The sequence below is a fragment of the Felis catus genome, chromosome B1 (genome assembly GCF_018350175.1).
Source record: "Felis catus isolate Fca126 chromosome B1, F.catus_Fca126_mat1.0, whole genome shotgun sequence".
NCBI classification, from domain to species: domain Eukaryota; kingdom Metazoa; phylum Chordata; class Mammalia; order Carnivora; family Felidae; genus Felis; species Felis catus.
The window spans coordinates 171,024,970-171,045,743 of record NC_058371.1 but is presented as its reverse complement, the minus strand read 5'-3'; the positions used below and the strand labels follow the sequence as shown (position 1 = coordinate 171,045,743).

Sequence of the window (20,774 nt, the reverse complement as noted above, 5' to 3'; positions counted from 1 at the left end):
CCTTCACAGTAACTGCCTCTAACAGAGTAAAAGAGAAACCATGGGGCGGAAACGCAAGAGGAACCAGAAAAATGGGTACATACTCTACATTCTGCTTCTCTTCCACGTCTGACGGTTGAACTAGGCCAGATTCAACTGGTTTTTCTGGCTACCTTTGCTTTTGGATTTAGTGCCTGTGCAACTTTATTCTTCGTTCTTTGACGTCACACTCTTAAAGGATACGAAAGATAGACTTTCTTAACACTAGACTGCTTACCCAGGCCTTGCGTTGGTGACTCAGGATGCCAGCGGTCCTTCCTGGTCACCAGATAAGAGCAGGGTGATGAATTAATTACTCAGAATTTAAAGTTACTTTCTAGTTCTTAACCAGGTGGAAACCTGCAATAGCAAAGCAGAATAATTTGAAAACAAAATGACTAGCGTGGCGACACTGAACTTGTTATTTCCATTCCTGGATCTATAGGACTGAGATGTCAGATAAATGAGCCAGACGTTTTATGCAGCTAAGTTTATTCTCACAACATATTACATTTAAATGTGTCAAAGTGGTCAACAGCAAACGGGGCCGAAAGCAAAACCAAACGTTCTTTCAGGATAAACAAGCCGCTTTGGGTGGCAGGGAGTGCTCTCACTGATCGGGTGTGAGTGGAATCTTTTCTCTGAAGCTGAAATAAATTGAACTTCATTTTACTGGCTGTATAACACACACGTCATCTGGGTATCAGGTTAAGGAAGCCTGGCAAACTAGAGAGCTAATGGTTTTACTGGCTACATTGTGCTCGTCTCAGAGAGATGTTTTTCATGTTTGTGAAACCTTGAATCTGTGTTGCAATGCTTAATGAAATGCGTGTGTCATACGAGAAAAGGAGGAAAGATTTAGGGCTTTCGAGTAGGTGACCTTGTGTGGAATCACCTTACCAATCTCTACTCCGTCCTGAGATCGGAGTGGCTCTTTGACAAAGTAGCGGTGCCAACAGTTTCTCACCAGGAACGAATTTTAGCGGAGATGGGTCTAATGTCCCCTCATGCAGTCAGACAGACACGAACGAACAACAGTGGTCCTAATTAGCTACGGGTGGTCTTCTATCCAGGTGAACAGAGGGCTTGTGGGCACGGGTCTGTCGCCTAGAGGAGATGACAGGTGTTGGGAAGGACATAAACACACAGCCCCAAGCGGTGCTTTAGGTTTGCCACAGGCGTGTTGGCTCTTCCCCTTGAGGCTGCCAAGAGGCGCATATATGAGGTGGCCGGTCTGCGTCTATCTAGCTGCTTTTAAAAAATAAAAGGAACTTTAAGCATGTTGCCATTTCTTCTACATAGTCCAATAAAAATGTGTCTACAAATCATTACAAAACCACCTTTTCGGCAACGTATAGTTCACTGAGATTACTTAGGCCTGGATACCTTGTGAGATACTATCCAGTAAAGAGAATACATTAACACGATAATGCAGTATATTTCAGTAAAAATAGAATAAATAAAATAAAAATATCTTAAGCTGTATTTAACAGGTTAATTAAAAAAATGATAAGACATACAAGGCATAGTGAACATGGCTGCCTGTTTACCGAGTCACAGATACAAAGAATGCATAGATAACTGAATGTCACCACAATATCAGGTAAAACACCGGCATCCGCACACAGGAAAATACACACATACTTTCATACATACTTTTTGGCCATGGCAGAAAGTGTCTGAACGTACTGTTTAACATAATCAATTTTACAAAATTAATTGCATTTAGTATGCAAAGCTATTTTCAAAACAAAATATCTGCAGTAAAGTTTTCAATATGTAAAGGCTATCGTTCGTCTTAATGCATCCTATAATTGCATATATAAATCAGTTTGCTACTTAAAGCTAGCTCAGTATTCTTGATCCTGAAAACAAACAAATGTATGCCTTAGAAAATGAACGGTGGGTTCGGGTAGAGATTTCCAATATAAAAGTGGATGACCTGTTCAGAATTTTTATCACACTAAAACCTTTCATTGTGGAGCTCGAGATGAAACATCATCATGATTGAATTTTGAACAGCTTTTCAAAGGGCACAGTAAGGACTTTCTTAATGCAATAATTTCTTATGATGGCACTGGTTACTTCAGATAGAATAGCATATAGGCTGGTGAGAAGTAGAATTCATTTCTAGAGTGGCATCATTTTGGTCATAACACCAGGGTGCTAGCAAACAGTTCCAGAGTTCTGAGGGAATAGCAGAAGGCCACCTGCTCCATCGTGTTCTCTGGTGGCTAAGTACCATGAGTTAGGAATGTGTCTATCACAAGTAACATCATCTCTGGAAAACCTTGTAAGTTGAACAGGCCGCACAGCGTGTAGAATCCTGTCCTCTACAACACACTTGAGGCACACTGCAGGAAAACAGTCCTGGACTGAGAGAGGGCGATGGTTTTATGATTAGTATCACTGCGTGAGTAATTGGGACGTATTTCCCGCCTTCTACAGGGAATTCTAAGATTTCCTGACAATAACTAGATATGCCCAGAGTAATTTTGGAAAGACTCTTCCTCACCGATGTAAAAGCAGTGTAACTTATAACAGAGTTGGGAAGCGTGGGCTCTTGTCCCGGCTCTCTCACAAACTTTCGAGAGATCTTAGGCAAGGTGACTGAGCCTCTTGGTACTTTATATTTTTATTTCTCAAATGTGTTTAGTACCTTTCCCTACCTTGTAAGGCTCAAATGTGGTAAGAATGTGGAAACCATTGACAAGTACACAGCAGTGGGTACATAAAGTGCTCCTTTTGAAACCGGATGTTCTTAACGCATTAATTTTGACATAAAGAAGCAAATAAGACTAATATTTAGATTGGTCTCCTTAGCAACTTCCTTTTAAAACAACAATGTCAACAAGAGTCTAAATCTGAGTATCTTTGTAAGTACGTGAGAAACGTGAAGCAGGAAACTGCTATTTTGGGGAAACTTGTTAAGCAGTCCGTTGTTGCTATGTTTATTTTGCTCTGATACGAAATTTTTAAATCTTGAAAAAATGGAAAAGATATAAATTTAAAAATATATCTAGTAAAGTCCAACAAATCCCAATATTAAATACACAAATTCAAAAGGTTCAAATTTAATGTAATTTGTTGCCATGGACAATACATGATGGACAGACAGCTTTCTGGGCAAAAAGCATTAGGGTGAGACTGAGCTAGATACAGAATCCTAGTGGGTTTCACTAGGAGGCGGACCAACAAAATAATGTGGTGGTGGAGATCCAAAATATAAATGACATTTCCTCAACTCCAAATTGCATATTGGCTAATTAACAAACTAAGGATAAAAGGCGTACGAGGAAGGTTTCATTTTAATGTTTATGTAGAGAATGGCCAGAGTGAACTATAATTCTCTAGCTGCACTGTACAATATAAGGCAGAAGTTTGAAACATGTCCTACCCGAAATGCATTAGGATTTTCTTAAATCTTTCTTGTTTTTAATCATCAGTTTGAAAACCGTCTAGAAAGAAAGGCTCTTTTTTGTTCAATTTTAATCTCTCAAATTTGGTTTGTTTTTCAATTCTCAAGTTTCACTTTTTCCCCAACATCCCACAAAACAGCTGCAGACATGAAATGGTGTCCATGTGTCAAAGGGCTTGTCAAGGAAAGCTGCCGGTTGGTTTCTGTACTGATGCCAACAGCCAATTCTGTCAACCCAAAGGTTCAATTTCATGAAAGACTGCAACTAAAACCCATCATCCTAGTTTTACAGCAGTTCAATGGTATCTGGTACGCAGTGGCTACTCCAGTGTTGGCAACAGGGCCAAGTGCTGCAGGACTTAAACATTGCTTGTGACAGATCCAGTCAAGAAGACAGTGAAACTAACTCAGGCGTCATTCACTCCAAGGACTCAGCGTTAGTTCACTAGGAGGGGTGTGGCCACATTCTTCTCCGTGTGTGTGAAGTTAATGTTCACGATATTTACAATAAGAAAAAGACCTTCCACTGCTCATGATGTATCTTACTGATAGCAAAAAAAATTAGTCATGCTTCTTTTCATATCACATGATGGTGGCAAGACGAGAGAACATGCTTGTCTAACACTGTTTGGTTAAGGATAAATTCTCTGAAGACAAAGCATCAGCAACTGAATGGAAGGCCAGATATCAGTTCATCTTCTTTAGTGTAGCTATTCAATCTTCAGGTAACTATTACAGAATCCTGTAGCATATGCAGCTATGGCGTTTCTGTGACAGGGCGTTTCTGTTTCAAAGTGTCAATGAGGGATAAGACCCCTCGTTTTACATTGGTTGTGACTCTTCTGGTCACTGAGTCTGCTGGCGGAGGAGGTGGTCGAACTTTCTGTGAAGGCGGCCTGGCTACCAAGCACTTCTGGTATCGTAACTGAAATAAAACAAAAATGTTTTATGGTCGTTAATGATGTATCATCCTTTCTTGTTTAATTTATGATTTGATGACTTAATGCATCACCAATACATTTACTTGCAAAACTTAACGACCTAGCTCCTACGCATTAATCCAAGAGTTTTTCTTTTTTTCCCCTTTTTAAAAAGTATTTATTTTGAGAGAATGTGTGCGTGAGAGCGCAGGAGGGGCAGAGAGGGAGAGAGAGAATCCCAAGCGGACTTGCGCTGCCAGTGCAGAGCCCAACGCAGAGCTCCATCTCATGAACCATGAGATCGTGACCTGAGCTGAAATCAAGGGTCGGACACTTAACCAACAGCCACCCAGGGGCCCTAAGTTTATTCTGTTTCCTTAATGTGGGTATCTTAAGGGTTCTTATGATCATTAGGCTCAGCAAAAGTGTTGTGGCTTTTGCCAATCTTTTCTTCCACCCATCTCCACCCTCTACTTGTTCTCTTTATGGATTGGCTGCAATTAATATGCCAAACAGTCGAAGAGCTAATGAAAAGGAAGAGGATTGGGAGAGACAGTATTAGGGTTTCGTCGGAGACACGTACATCTTTGTACATGAGGTAAGTGCTCATGGCTACCTGGGAGACAACATGGGAGAAAGGGCACAGTTTGAATGTAGGTTCTACCATTTATGGGAACCGTGTGACCCAAGCAAGTTAATCTCTGAGCCTTAGTTTCTTCAATGTAAAATGGCAGAAGACTGGGATCTTTACAGAGGGTGTTATGACTAGGGAAATACTTGCTGCATTCTGAAAATAGGCCTACCAATGCAGGAGGCGTTCACAAATGTTTGTTCCCCTTCCTGTTTCCTGCTTTAATAAAAAAGAATGATGTATAAAGAGTTTAGGATACATTTTATCCGCGAGTCTAAATCCTAATGGATTTAAAAATTTTAAGTAATCTCTACACCCCATGTGGGGCTCGAACTCACAACCCCAAGATCGAGAGTCACATGCTCCAACGACTGAGCCAGCCAGGCGCCCCTAAATCCGAATAGATTTTAAAGTATCCATTAGCACTGTTGGCACCGTAGATAGTTTCTCTCCTTCCGAGATGTAACACGATCCACCTAGTTTTCTATTAATGAAAAGTAATTCTTCAAAATTAGATAAGGTTAAAATTTACAAAGTATGTTTTTTCCTAATCTAAGCACTTTAAAATGATTCCATGGCTGATTTTTAAAAAGCTACTTAAATATTAATAGGTTCTTTGGTACAGTGTGAAACAGGTTGACGTTTCCCCATGGGAAGCATAAACTATCCACAGCAGAACTCCGAGTCACAAAGCCCAAAGGCCACAGAACTAGCCCCTTCAACCCCATCATACGAGAAACGATTTACCAAATCTCCTCTGCGTAAGGCATCTTGCCAGGTCTGCAACGCAACCCAAACCGCACACTTCCAAAGCACAGATTTATAAACGGGCAGGTGTGCAACACGGTACACTGGACCGGAAATCTCTAACGTTAGGCAAGTCCAGTGTGAATCAAAATCGCACCTGATGGGTTTCATTAAGGCTTCCTCTCTCATTCCAAATTTCACCAAAACATCTTCAGCTGGGCCTATGCCACTCAGCTGCAAAATATGCCTAAAAGTTAGGTGGATTCAAAAGAATGTGTTTACAATACAGATCTTTCAGGTGATAGAAATTCACGTGTAGAGATTTCGGATGGAGAATCATGCAGATTTAATTCAAGAGCAAAGCCATGGAGTTAGAAATGCTGGACTCTGAGCGTAAAGAAGAGGCCGATGTCATCAGCATGACTCATGCTGGATTGGCTGAGCCACTTGAGCTGGCTGCCCTGTTATAATTAAAATTATAAGCACATGAATAAAAATTGTTCCTAAGACAGAAAATAAGTCTGGGAGTCAGACAACAAACTGTAACCAGTGATAAAGCTAATTATTTAATTGTCACCAGCATTTAAAATGTACAATTACGGCTGACAGCCATTCATTTTATGACTAAAACCATCTGTTATGATCCCTTTTCAATTTCAGGAAATAACTAAATAGTCATCCTCCATTTTTGCTTGACTGAATGCTTTCATTTTCTATTGTCTCCTTCATCCCATCTCGGGCTCTTGTGCTGGGTCAGAGATTTGTCGTCGTGACTCCTCCACCAGCTCTGCCCCCACCACCCCCACCCTGCCCCTTCACATGCAGGCAGATCTGAATTAGCATCTGGCTCCGCAGGACTTGAGGGGAAAATGCACCTCTGACAAAGGACTGTGGGAAGAAGGATGCCAGATCATGAGCACACAGCACTAGCTCTTACCCTCCCTCTTCCCTCCGTCCCTCTCCATTCAAAGGTGCCTTTTAAGGGAAAAGTCAGCAGACTCCCTCTCCTCGTGACTCATCATTGCCAACTACAGCCCACCTCATCCTTTCCCTTCATTCTTAACCTTAGTGATGTACTGTATGTAGAAAAACAGAGAACTCTCCCAACCTCCATGCCACCTGTCACTCTTGGATTCTTAGCATCTGACTAGTCTCAAAGTCACTGCGACCCAATCAGGAGGCTAAACCCCAACCCTAGGTTCTTTATCTACCACCAAGACCTCGCCCCAACTCTTTATATGACCCTCATTTCAATCCACCTTCACCAGCTCATTTCCCTCAGCCGAAAAAATGTGCAAATCTCCCCCCGCCCCGCCCATCAAAAAACAAGCAGCAAACCCCACTTACTGTTGCGCTACCCCTTTCCTGTCAGACTTTGGTCTATTTTAAGGCCTCCACTTCTTTTTCCTCCAGGTCACTTTTCAGTCTAGTGTGGTCTTATACTTCTAGTTAGAGCATCTTTTACACTGCAACAGAATTTTGGCTTATGTGTCTCCTCATATACTTAAGCTCTGTAATGTAAGGCTCATCTCTCAGCCCTACTGGAACTTCCCAGAGTCCAGCCCACAAATGGTGGGTTGAATTAAATGAAGAACAGGTGCTTCAAGTTCACCATTCCTCATCCCCAGCCAGGCAATTCTCTACAACATCCCAAGTCATCTACTCCTGCTTGTTCTCCTGGTTTAGACCCTCTGACACCCTCAAGTGACCAGTAAAATGGCTTCTTGGCTGATCTCTCCACCTCAACCTTATCCTCTCAACCCATCCTCTACCTTTGGTGGGTTTTGTTTTTGTTTTGAGTTTGCTTTTAAAACCTAATACCAATTCATCTCTCTTGCTTAATAATCTTTGCTGAAGATAAATAAACACGTTGCCATGATATCACAGGCTTTTTATCATACAGACCTGACCTCCTTTACTTGACTCCAGCAACCGAACCTGCTGTTGCTACGAATCACCATCCACCTCAGGTTTTGGTGCCTACATTCATACTGTTCCCTCAAATTTTCTAGAACTTTTTCAGCATCCAGCACAATAGGTGCTCAAAGGATATTTGCAGAATGAATGATGTGGTGTTTTTGTTTGATATCATATACATGGTGCAAAGAGAACTGGCTGTGTCACCTCAAAAACTCGGGGTTGCGGGGCGCCTACTTGGCTCAGTCGGTTGAGCGGCCGACTTCGGCTCAGGTCATGATCTCCCAGTTGGTGTGTTCGAGCCCCGACTGTCTGTGCTGACAGCTCAGAGCCTGGAGCCTACTTTGGATTCTTTGTCTCCCTCTCTCTGTGCCCTTCCCTGCTTGCACTCTTTCTCTCAAAAATAAATAAACATTAAAAAACAAACAAAAAAACCCCCCAAAACTTGGGGTTGAACACAGGCTTTGTCTTGTCAACTCTGTGCCCTGAGGCCCGCTCTTTCTTCTGAGGCTCTGTTCTGTCATAAAGAAAACAGAACAACTACCTTACAAATGGCTGTTTTAAGGATTAAGTTCACAGATATAAATTAAATAAAATATGTAAGAACGGTGGGCTTAAACCAAATATCTGAAATAAAAATCATTCAATACACTGCAATTTTTTTAAGTACCAAGTTCGTTCTAAATAGCACCAATTCATACATGACCAACATTTCCTGATCACCTATTGAAATTAATTAGAGATCAAGAATTAAGAATTTGTGGTTTTTGGCACAAAAACAGACACATAGACCAATGGAATAGAATAGAAACCCCAGAACTAGACCCACAAACGTATGGCCAACTCATCTTTGACAAAGCAGGAAAGAACATCCAATGGAAAAAAGACAGCCTCTTTAACAAATGGTGCTGGGAGAACTGGACAGCAACACGCAGAAGGTTGAAACTAGACCACTTTCTCACACTATTCACAAAAATAAACTCAAAATGGATAAAGGACCTGAATGTGAGACAGGAAACCATCAAAACCCTAGAGGAGAAAGCAGGAAAAGACCTCTCTGACCTCAGCCGTAGCAATCTCTTACTCGACACATCCCCAAAGGCAAGGGAATTAAAAGCAAAAGTGAATTACTGGGACCTTATGAAGATAAAAAGCTTCTGCACAGCAAAGAAAACAACCAACAAAACTAAAAGGCAACCAACGGAATGGGAAAAGATATTCGCAAATGACATATCGGACAAAGGGCTAGTATCCAAAATTTATAAAGAGCTCACCGAACTCCACACCCGAAAAACAAATAACCCAGTGAAGAAATGGGCAGAAAACATGAATAGACACTTCTCTAAAGAAGACATCCGGATGGCCAACAGGCACATGAAAAGATGTTCAGCGTCGCTCCTTATCAGGGAAATACAAATCAAAACCACACTCAGGTATCACCTCACGCCAGTCAGAGTGGCCAAAATGAACAAATCAGGAGACTATAGATGCTGGAGAGGATGTGGAGAAACGGGAACCCTCTTGCACTGTTGGTGGGAATGCAAATTGGTGCAGCCGCTCTGGAAAGCAGTGTGGAGGTTCCTCAGAAAATTAAAAATAGACCTACCCTATGACCCAGCAATAGCACTGCTAGGAATTTATCCAAGGGATACAGGAGTACTGATGCATAGGGCCACTTGTACCCCAATGTTCATAGCAGCACTCTCAACAATAGCCAAATTATGGAAAGAGCCTAAATGTCCATCAACTGATGAATGGATAAAGAAATTGTGGTTTATATACACAATGGAATATTACGTGGCAATGAGAAAAAATGAAATATGGCCTTTTGTAGCAACGTGGATGGAACTGGAGAGTGTGATGCTAAGTGAAATAAGCCATACAGAGAAAGACAGATACCATATGGTTTCACTCTTATGTGGATCCTGAGAAACTTAACAGGAACCCATGGGGGAGGGGAAGGAAAAAAAAAAAAGAGGTTAGAGTGGGAGAGAGCCAAAGCATAAGAGACTCTTAAAAACTGAGAACAAGCTGAGGGTTGATGGGGGGTGGGAGGGAGGAGAGGGTGGGTGATGGGTATTGAGGAGGGCACCTTTTGGGATGAGCACTGGGTGTTGTATGGAAACCAATTTGTCAATAAATTTCATATATATAAAAAAAATATCCTAAAGGCAATAAAAAAAAAAAAAGAATTTGTGGTTTTGAAGATCACTGCTTTCAGTGATACTGGAAATCTCCACAGAACGTCGCTCCGCCCAGTCCCGCTTCTTGTAGGCGTCCTGGCCTCTTGAGATGGTAAACCGCTCATCGTGACTGTGTCCACAGGAATGAGGGTGTTGTACAGCAAAACATCACTTTAGAGATTAGACATATTTTCCCTTATATTAGTAACTCTGTGCTAATTTACCGCATACGAGACAAGAGCAGTGGTGCGGGAGGTCCAACAGCTCCCTGGCGTGTGACTACTCACCATGCAGGCGGCCTGTACCGCCTCAGACACGTTACCCGCATTAGGCTCGCACCAGAAAACGTGGCACTCGAAACGCTGGTTCCCGGTGTCCATGATGAAGGCAAATGTATGAACATCCTTCCCGACGCCCATGAAGGACAGGAATCGCACGCGGCACTCCACTAAGATTTCCTCTTCATTCTGCAAGACACATTGGTCAGCGCCCACTCTCTCTGTGAAGCCAGGCAAGAGTTATAAAATAAACATATTCATTTCTTAGATCATAGAATCAAGACTGGAGTGGCCGTGTAGAGACACTGGTGTTAAAAATACATAGCTTGACTGGATTTAGAAAGGACTGTTTTCCTAGAAAGGCGAGTTTCTAAATACGTCCGCAGCAGCCATCATTGCTATGTGGGCGTCTCACTGACATTTAATCCTGCTCTGAGCTACACTCTCAGTGGCAGGCGTGTTCTGTTGCTGTCGGTCCTCTAGGCTCCAAGCCTGCGTGTTCACTGTGGGTAGGAACCCTGCCATGTATACTATACTTCTTTGGTTTTGCCCATACAGGGCACCCAGTGGCTCAAAACCCATTTGCCCAAGTGAACTCGCTGGAAACCTCAGAGCAACCAAGAGAAAAGGAGCCATGGGATGGCTTTCCATCCAGTTCTCCTTCCCATGCTAAATACCACGTGGAATCATATTTCTATCTAAAACTGTGTACAAAAGCTGCCAAATCACTTTGTTCCCCACAAACCGGTCCCCATATGGTATCCATATGATGCAGTGTAAAGAAATGTTCGGAATTCATTCTTACGAACACCACATCCTTTGCAACAACCATATGTAGTTTGTGAATTAGTAAACACATCCAGAATGTTGACTTCTGGATCATTAACATCTTGACTTACTAAATATTCACTCAGGTGCTATGGAATTCCTTAACAGGCAAATGAAACTAGACTGAGACGCCATGAAGTTTTCTTGGGAGAGACGATGTTTAGGTTGAGATCCCGGTAAATGTTGGGTAGGCAAAGACGTGGAGCACAGAAGTGCTTGTAGATGCTGAGGCAGAAAAGGGTAGGACATGTTTCAAGACTTAAGGAAATCCAGCCTGGCAGGCTGGAGAGGCAGGCAGGGTCAGTGAGCATCTGACTCCTAACTCCTTTTGAGAAGGTGAATTGGGCTTGAAGGTGACCTCCTAGTGGACAGAATCAGGAGCAGGCCAACAACCTGCGGTCTTTCCGTGGCAGGTGCTTCACAGTGGTGGAACCGAAAAGTGGTAAAGAGTCTGGAGCAGACTGCCTGGATCAAGTCCTGAGCTTGCCACTTCTAGCTGTTGTGACCACGGGCAGTTATTTAACCTCGCCGTGCCTCAGTTTCATCAACCATAAAATTGGGATGATTTGGTTCGAGGCTAACGCTGGCCTCTCTGGATGACCACCGGCCTCTGCTACTATTGACAGAACAAACCAAAGACCCTCCACGACAGAAGCATCTCCTGTGCCCCAGCTCCAGACAAATAGCCCAGGTAATCCTGAAGCCTGGAGAGCAGCCAAAAAACCACTCCCCGTAATGAGTTACTGCTAGCGTCATAGTTACCTCTGTCAAATGATTTTAATCTCTTGGGCCCATGAGGAAGAAAGAATGGGGAACACCAGGACAGGAGCTTCTTGGTTCAGAGGAGAGCAAAGTTATGCAGAGATCCAGACACAAAGGACAAAAAATTGTTTTATAAATGCAGGCTATTTTAATTACAAGTAAGCATAACTCCCTGGAGGTGAAGCCTTGGCTATGTGTCTAAGTTTCATGGAAGATTACTGTATCCAGAGTTTCACTGTAACCCAGACAGACCAACTGCATCTACGATCCTTCTTACCTTTTCACTGATGACAGTCACAGTAGCATCGGCCACATTCATGTTCACTGACGGCCAATCCTCCTTGTTAGATGAGGTCATAAGACTTTCTATGGCATTGTTCAGGGTATCCATTCCTGTGGATGGAACAGATAATTGGAAAAGGTCCTAAAGCCACTTATCACTCTCCAATGTGGGCCCAAATCACCCAGTAACAGCTACACCCAAAGTGATCTTTTTTTTTTTTTAATTTTTTTTTTTAACATGTATTTATTTTTGGGACAGAGAGAGACAGAGCATGAACGGGGGAGGGGCAGAGAGAGAAGGAGACACAGAATCGGAAACAGGCTCCAGGCTCCGAGCCATCAGCCCAGAGCCTGACGCGGGGCTCGAACTCACGGACCGCGAGATCGTGACCTGAGCTGAAGTCGGACGCTTAACCGACTGCGCCACCCAGGCACCCCCTTTTTTTTTTTTTTTTTTAAGAGTTCCAGGAGACATTCTATTTGAGCATTTCATTGCTTGGGGGGGAAAAAAGCCAGCTTTTTCAATAGAAAGGAGGGTCATGAGAGCCTCCAGAGATGTGCAGTGTGTGATATCCTGTCTAACTGGACCATGGTACTACTTCCTCTCCAAAGATTCCCCAGCCCCAAGTATATAAATAACACTGAAGCAAATGCTACCTTTTCCTAAGCAAGGAGGCTGGGAAAAAGGAACTGAACAGAAGCCAGCAACGGCCAGAATACTCCGATCTTCCTCCACCTTACTCTGCTACTTGAACAAGGCCAAGCTGGGAAGGCCCTGTACGTGAATAGAATGCACTATACCAGGGGGCCCTTTTGCTGAGTGTTCCCACACCCGTTTTTTTGTGGCAGTGTGAGGGGGTAGGTCAGATAACAACTTTATTGAGATATAATTCATCTATAATTCAAAGTGTACAATGCACTACTTTTTAGTAAATTCACAGAGGTGTGTAATCATCACCACAATGAATTTTAGAACATGTTCATTTCCTCAAAAAGGAACCCTGTACATTTTTGGGGTCACCATCCATTTCTTTCCAGCCCCCTAGTTCTAGGCAATTACTTACTTAATTTAATTTCTATCCCAAGAGATTTGTCTCTTCTGGACATTTCATATACATGGAATCACACAGTATGTGTGATTTGTAACTGGCTTCTTTCATTTAGCATATGGTCTTCGTGGTTCATCCACGTTGTAGCATTTATCAGTACTTCATTCCTTTTTTTTAGTTTTTAGTACTTCATTCCTTTTTTTTTTAATTTATTTTTTAGTACTTCATTCCTTTTTTATTTATTTATTTATTTTTTTAGTACTTCATTCCTTTTTACTGCCAAATAAAATTCCACTGTATGGTAGCATCACATCTCATGAATCCATTTGTTAGTTGAGGGACATTTGTTTCTACTTTGTGACTATTACGAATGCTGCTACTGTGAATGTGTGTGTGGACAGATGTTTTCATTTCACTTGGGTATGTGCCCAGGAGCAGAACTGCTGAGTCAAATGGTAACTCTGTGAACTCTGGAGGAAGTGCCAGACTGTTTTCCCAAGTGGCTGTACCACCTTACTTAAGCAGTGCATGAGGGTTCAGGTTTCTCCACAGCCTTTTCCGCCCAGGAAAAGGGCACATCTCCCCGCCTCCTTTCAGCTCGGTATGGCTAAGCAACGAAGTTCTGCCCCCGGGGTGGGAGCTGACTGCCATGTGTGCTGCTCTTGGATCACACCTTGAAAGGAAAAAGCATGAGGGCTCCCTCAGCCCTTTCTCCCCGCCCAGGGGCCAACGAGGACTGAAGCAGAGATGGCCCCAGGGATGGAAGGCCCACTTGAGAAGGGCAGAGCCCTGGCTCATGCATCTCTGGCCTGCTGGGTGCACCAGAACTATGTGTCTGCCTTGTTGAAGTCCTTGTATTCTGGGGACCACAGGACGAGCAGCTTATTAGCCCCCCCTCTTTTGCTCTTTTGATTGGGACTGTTCATGTGCTGTGGCTGGTGACAGTGCAAGGGCCTAATTCAAGCCTAGGGCAGAACAGTAGATCGCACCCGTTGGGGAGGGTGGACACCTCCTCCGAGCTCCCCAACACTTGCACAGTGAAAGGACATAAATGTTTCACATACCGACGGGTTTGTCTACGGGTAACATGCCCAAGTACTGCACGTGGAACTTCTGGACCAGCTCAGTCTTTGGTGTTGGAAAATCTACTACAGGGAACAAAAGCAACAGATCTTTGTCAGTGGTTCCAACGTACACATAAAACACAGCCACCACCTGTGCCACAACAGCCTGTCTCTAGAGGGAGAAGCGGCGCACCTGCTCTGGGAGAACAGCGGGTCTTCCGCCTCACACAGGGGCTCTGTCAATCAAAACCCCATTCAACTTTCGTTTCTCAGCAGGGAGGCAGGAACAGTTAGTTCTTGGTGTCTTAAAGCTGCTACTGTCCTTTTCATGCTAAATAACAGTTGTTGATGTCCTATTTGTTAGGTGGTTGATGCCCAGAGAGAATTTACTCACAAGGGGCACAGAGACAGGAAAAATAACTAAACAGAATCCCCCCAAATATCAATATATATATTTTTATTTTATTGAGGTATAATTGACACACAACATTATGTTAGTTTCAGATGTCTAACACAGTAACTTGATACTTGTATACATTGCAAAACCGTAAGTCTACTTAACATTCATCATCACAGTTACAAAAAAAATTTTTTTCACATCAACCCATGTATTTTTAACCTAGCTGGTTCTTATTCCAGGCTGTACAGGAGCTATAAAATCACTAAACACAATATTCTTTTTTTTAAAAAAAAAATTTTTTTTTTAACGTTTATTTATTTTTGAGACAGAGAGAGACAGAGCATGAACGGGGGAGGGGCAGAGAGAGAGAGAGAGAGGGAGACACAGAATCCAAAACAGGCTCCAGGCTCTGAGCGGTCAGCACAGAGCCCGACGCGGGGCTCGAACTCACGGACCGCGAGATCATGACCTGAGCCAAAGTCGGACGCTCAGCCGACTGAGCCACCCAGGCACCCCAAGACAATATTCTTTAATCTTGTCCTTTTTTGTAGCAATGAAACTCATCCTGGCCTTTTGTGCCTAACCCTATTGACACAAAATGAACTCTGAGCACAGGAGGCTCCCTGGGGCTGGTTCAGTGTGCGTTTGTTGGGTTGAGCATGGTTTTTAAGCAGACTAGAAACGGCCGGGAGCCCTGTGAGACCTTCTGGCTCTTGACTAGGATGGACAGCACCATCGTGAAGCCAGCAGATGCACTGACCTACCTTGCAAGGGAACGTCGAGATTCACATTGGTTCTTTCCTGTAAGGAACTGCAGGCCAGGGCTTTGGCATTCTTCCGTTCGGCCATAATCTGAAGGGGGGAAAACACACTGTGGTTTGTGGTTACCGACGCCCTGCCTGCAGCTATTCCAGCCAGCAAAGGGTCTGAGTGGACTTCGCTTCCAAGCTAAGCTGGCTTTACATACAGTCTACTGCCTGACTTCCCACCCCCGTACTGCACACATGGAGAACTGTGCTCATTCTCCCCAGGGGTAACCGGTGAACGACTAGCCCTCAGAGCCCCCGGATTGTTTGGAACTCATTCCTCCACTCACCTGGCTCCCACCTCTAGTGAAACAACCCAAACAAATATCCTCTGCTGGCCCACTGAGGTCAGTGAGACACGCACAGTAACGGACTTTTCCCACTGCTTCTGAATGCTGGCTGTTAGGTACCCTCTTCCGGGCCCTGGGGATAGCGAATGAGTTCAAATCCCACCTTCGCTACTTACTAGTTGTGTGATCTTGGGCGAGTCACCTGGCCTCTTGTGTCCCATTTCCCCTTTGCACGTTTATGTCCCCAGTGATAAGGTTATGTCAGTTTTGTCAGTGCTCAGCAATATTAGCTGCTACCGATCGGGGTTGTTATTCCTAAACTGTTCAACCACACTGGTTCTCTTCTGCTGGGGGCACTGACATCTCCTTTACTGAAAAGTCATCACTTCTCACTTCTGTTTACACAGTGCTGGTGTGGCTTAGGAGCCCAAACTTCGATGACCCAAAAGGTGACTCACACCTTCATTCCCAGCCCAAGCTTTCTGAAAATTCCAGACAGAACGAAAGTCACTTCTTCCCCAGAGCTCCACTCCACCCTTGTCTCGGCCTGCGCCTGGGACAGCAGGCAAGGAGGCGGCTGAGTTTAACAACATCAAATTTTTACTGAGCACGTCCTCTGTGCCAGGCCGTGTTCTGGGGGCCTTACGCTCCCCAAGGACAAAGATTTTTCTTTTCTGTTTTAGTCTCTGCTGTGTTCTTAGAACAGTCCCTGGCACGTAAATAGTGTTCAGCGGTGCCTGTTGCAGAAATGGAGGAAGAAAATGGCACCTGGGGAGTGTGCTGTAATGCTGTAACAGGTGCAGCCGGGCCCAGGCTTGTTGATGCACCAGTGTGAATCTGGGCTGGGATAAACAGTGGTGTCAGGACCAGCACCCATCCTGTAAGTCCTGGTCACCTGCATCAGAGCAGCCGACTGGTCCCAGCTCCTACCCCTCCCTGAGGAAATGTGGCTGGCACCTGCTTTGTCCTCGCTGCCCAGCAGTGGCTACAGCCTGGGCGTGGCTAGCTCAGAGGAGCTGTAATGAGGCTGGGTCTTGACATCCGCCTCAAACCAGAAAGGTGACGTCCAGCAGAGGTGACGGTGAGGTCTGGTGTTTAGATTCAGTAAGTAAGTTTGGGGAGTAGAAAGGCCTGCCTGAAGGGCATCTGTGACAGTGTCCTGGGGACCTAGCTAATCACTATCTGAACACAAGACGGCAGGTGATATGGTTGCTAAAAATATCAATCACCCCAGTATTGCATCTTTGGAGGTCAAGGGACAGAGTGGCCCATGGTCTTTTCTCTACTGGCTCACCCTTAGAACACTGTGTTCATTCAGGGGGAACCAACTACAGTTTGCTCAGAAGTGGGTGAGGGGCCTGGTAACCACGTGACCCAAAAGAGATGGGGGTGGGGTTTCTGGAGACAGGAGAGAGACAGGACAGATACTTGTCCAGCACTTCTAAATGTACAGGTACAGTTCACAGCTTCAAATGTTTTAAGTAATAAAGGGCTGCCCAGCAAACAGACAAGATGGAGGCATCTTTCCCTGTTGCTACAGATTTCACATCTCAAGTAAATACGCGGAAGTTCTAGAGAAGAGGACTTCAGGTCTACACAAGAAAGAACTCTGTAACAGTCAGCGCTGCTCATTTTAATAGAACAGCCTCCTGAAAAGTAGAGTAGCCTCCTCCTGTGGATGGAGGTCAAAGGAGGCACCAGGCAGAGGATGGGGATGTTTCTAGCAGGACTGCTCTGCTGGAGGGAAGGCAGGCTAGTCCCGAGATGCCCGACTGTCTGTCCTCATTCTGAGGCTCTGTGACTCTGGTTACGGAAGCAGGACCTCCCCAGTGTGAGACACTGACCACAGCCCTGCCTCACAGCCGGTCAGTTTCCATGAGCAGCTATGTGTCCTCCTGGAGTCAGTGTGGGTTCACGGCAACTCCCAGCTGCCTGCATTTGCACAGACACCCTCCCTTCTCCCTGTGTTTACTCTCAGATCAGGGGGCCCTGTCTCTGGAAAATCTGCCCTGGCTCCTTTCCCCCTTTTCCCAGTAGGCTCTCTACCACCTGGCCCATCACTGTTCTGCCCACCTACCATCCTCCAAACTGTGGGGGGGTCAAAGGCTCTGCTCATTTTGTGGGTGGAGAGCCATTGAGAGCACCACCTGAAATGCAGGAGTACTTTTCCTGGGCTAAATACATGGTCTGCTCGCTTCTCCCTGAATGCAATGCACAGGTCGGCAAGCCCCCTGCCCCTGCCCTTTCACGGCCCCTTCCCTGCTCAGGCAGTGAGAAAAAAGAGGGGGACTGACCACAGTGTCCTGACCTGCCTTACCTTGGAACAGATTTCGTGGAGACTTGTGGCGATGGCTTTTGCTGGTGTGTCACATCGAAATACATGACATTTCAAAATTCGCGTATCTTTGTCTCTTGCTACGTAAGCAAAATCTCTGTGCAAACAAAATTTATCAGTATGTTAGAAAAGGAAACTTTACCAACACACCCTCTAGTGACGAATGTTAGCTGAGCAAGAAGCCGGTATGTCAGTGGTAAACAGAGTATGCGAGGGCTAAAAACAAAACATAAACTTCAATAGCTACCCCAAAATGGAGGAGCAGTTTCATGGATTTAAGAATTCATTTCTGGGGCGCTTGGGGGGCTCAGTCGGTTAAGCATCCGACTTCGGCTCAGGTCATGATCTCGCCATTTGTTGAGTTCGGGCCCCATGTCAGGCTCTGTGCTGACAGAGCCTGGAGCCTGCTTCGGATTCTGTGTTTCCCTCTCTCTTAAAAATAAACATTAAAAAAAAAAAAAAGTTTTTTAAAGAATTCATTTCTGAGTAAAAGAACTACAGTGTTTCCCAAAGTTAGTGTGCTGAACTCCTGGAAACTCTTACAGCCCTTAATGAAAAACCGAATTCTTGATGAACTTTCTCTCTAGTGTAACAACAAATACCATGATTATAAAAGAGAAAAGGGGCTTGAGAAGAGCATGAATGTGCATGAGCACTATTATGACAAACGCAGTGGTACGGCAGAGGCAGAACAATAGGGGCTGATGGGTAAACACGTGCACGGAGAATGCGTCGGACCCACAGCTGCAGGAGAAAGCGGACGGGCAGTCACGGGCTGGGCTGTGACACAAGGAGACACCGCAGACTGAAATCCCGTCAAAGGCGTTTGATTCTGTTAAGCGCGGCTCCCACTCCAGAGCTCGGGGTGACGGCGGCAGCATGGCACTCTATATCGTCAGCCCAGCCACCTCGGTGGGCGTGCAGCTGGTGCTGCGTGTTAGCATCTGTTCTGCTGATGAAAAGGATATCGACTGTGGCAAGACCTGGCTTCAAAAGAACCGGGCCGAACAACCAACCGTACAACTAAATTTCTTACTGTTCGTACTGGAGGACAGTGGTTTAAAGATCGAAGTGTTTAAGAACAATACACGCCCAGATTTACCCCATCTGGATCACAACACGTTCTTTGTGTTTGTTGCTTAAGCCAGGATACTGTCTGTAAATGTAACCACACATGGATTTATTTTTAATGGTTCCTCTTAATAAAAGAACTGGCGGTCTTTTCACAGACCATGACGGCCGCTTTCTTCTAGATATGCTTGGCTTCTTTGGGAAGGCACAGGGATCTACCCACTGGAGGCCACGGCCATCGTGCAGATGTGGCAGAAAAGCCTCCTCTGCATCGCACGCCATGTGCAGTGGGGGCTCTGGAACCCCGACCCCAGGTCAGGGCACTTCAGCCTCAGCCTGTCCACACCTGGCTTCAACACCTGCTCCCCCCAACCTTCTCCTTCCTCATGTTCTGTCTCAGCTGGTGTCCCCCATGCTAGAACCAGGAGGCCTTCCGGACTCCCCCTCACCCTCTGTACCCAACCCCTGTGTTTGTTTGGCCAGTTTTACCTCCCGAAAAATGTCCTGAACCCATCGCCCCTTGCCAGCCCTACGACCTCTCGGGCATTCTCAGCAGGTCTCTGCTCCCTGCCTTTGTGCACACGGTCTCCATGCCCTTGTCACCACGTGGGACCCGGAGATGAGCAGATCGCCCTTCCCAGTGCTGCGGTCACAACTTATGCACGTGGCTCTTAGCACCGGGTACCATCGGTGTCTGTGTAGGAGCGTGTATTCCCCACAAGTCATTAAAGCTCTGTGAAGACGATCTGTGCCTTATTCATCCCCAATAGCCAGTTGAGGCCTGGCCATATAGGTACCGAGTGTTCCTTTCTCTTTCCGGCATGGGGCCTGCAGCACGCATCCTGATCTCCTGAAGGGTGAGCCGGCCCTCAGTCAGAGGCGTCAGGCTACACGGCAGTGGGCTGAGGGGTGGGTCTGGGTGAGGCGCTGGGCCCAGACTGAGCGATGAGCACAGTCTTAAATTTTTTTTTTTTAACGTTTATTTATTTTTGAGACAGAGAGAGACAGAGCATGAACGGCGGAGGGTCAGAGAGAAAGAGGGAGACACAGAATCTGAAACAGGCTCCAGGCTCTCAGCTGTCAGCACAGAGCCTGACGTGGGGCTTAAGCTCACGAACCTCGAGATTATGACCTGAGCCGAAGTCAGACGCTCAACCAACTGAGCCACCCAGGCGCCCCGAGCACAGTCTTATTCTACACTGTGTTCCTGATGCCTTTCCATTCTGGTCTCAACCACCATCAAGACAACACGGTACAGTAAAACCTTGGTTTGCGAGCATGATTCGTTCTGGAAACATGCTTATGATCCAAAGCACTTGTCTATCAAAGTGAATTTCAAGAACCATTGGCTCAGTTGGGATCATGTGACATTCCGCGTCATGTACTACTTGTATGGCAAGACATCGCTCCTTTATCAAGTTAAAATTTATGAACAATGTTTGCTTGTCTTGTGGAACGGTTGCAGAGCAGGTTACTCGCAATCCAAGGTTTTATACTGTATTTAAAAAAGAAATGAGAGAGGGCCTCACTTTTGGGGACCATGCTCAAGGGAAGCCCTGTTTCTAGCTCCCAGCTCTCTGGCTTCTTTTCTTTCCTAAATGGACCCTAAAGGAATATACGTGGTGTCTTACCATGCACAACTGTTTCCCTTCAAAATTCCATGTTCAGGGGCACCTGGGTGGCTCAGTTGGTTAAGCGAACAGACTCCTGGTTTCAGCTCAGGTCATGATCTCATGGTTCGTGAGTTCGAGCCTCATGTTGGGCTCTGTGCTGAC

The 20,774-nt window shown here is 45.2% G+C and overlaps 2 protein-coding genes across 15 annotated transcripts in view; one reads left to right on the top strand and one right to left on the bottom strand.

Moving 5' to 3' along the window:
* The window catches only part of NSUN7 (NOP2/Sun RNA methyltransferase family member 7), a 58,891-nt gene extending 54,496 nt beyond the window's left edge, over positions 1 to 4,395 (top strand). Inside the window, exon 13 of the transcript XR_006597129.1 lies at positions 10 to 4,395. The gene's annotated coding sequence lies outside the window, so the exon portion shown is untranslated. The remainder of the gene's footprint in view (positions 1 to 9) is intronic.
* Positions 494 to 20,774, bottom strand: part of APBB2 (amyloid beta precursor protein binding family B member 2) — a 388,287-nt gene continuing 368,006 nt past the window's right edge. For 11 of the 14 annotated variants that reach the window (XM_045056437.1, XM_045056439.1, XM_023253173.2 and 8 more), the window contains 6 exons: positions 17,911 to 18,025; positions 15,262 to 15,349; positions 14,098 to 14,181; positions 11,980 to 12,095; positions 10,122 to 10,301; positions 3,077 to 4,361 (listed from right to left, as the gene is read on the bottom strand). In XM_045056437.1, the coding sequence (XP_044912372.1) occupies positions 4,194 to 4,361; positions 10,122 to 10,301; positions 11,980 to 12,095; positions 14,098 to 14,181; positions 15,262 to 15,349; positions 17,911 to 18,025 (751 nt within the window). In that variant the 3' untranslated portion in view covers positions 3,077 to 4,193. Of the gene's footprint in view, positions 4,362 to 10,121; positions 10,302 to 11,979; positions 12,096 to 14,097; positions 14,182 to 15,261; positions 15,350 to 17,910; positions 18,026 to 20,774 lie in introns of all 14 variants that reach the window. The other 3 variants (XM_023253177.2, XM_023253183.2, XM_023253184.2) reach the window with 3 other exon arrangements.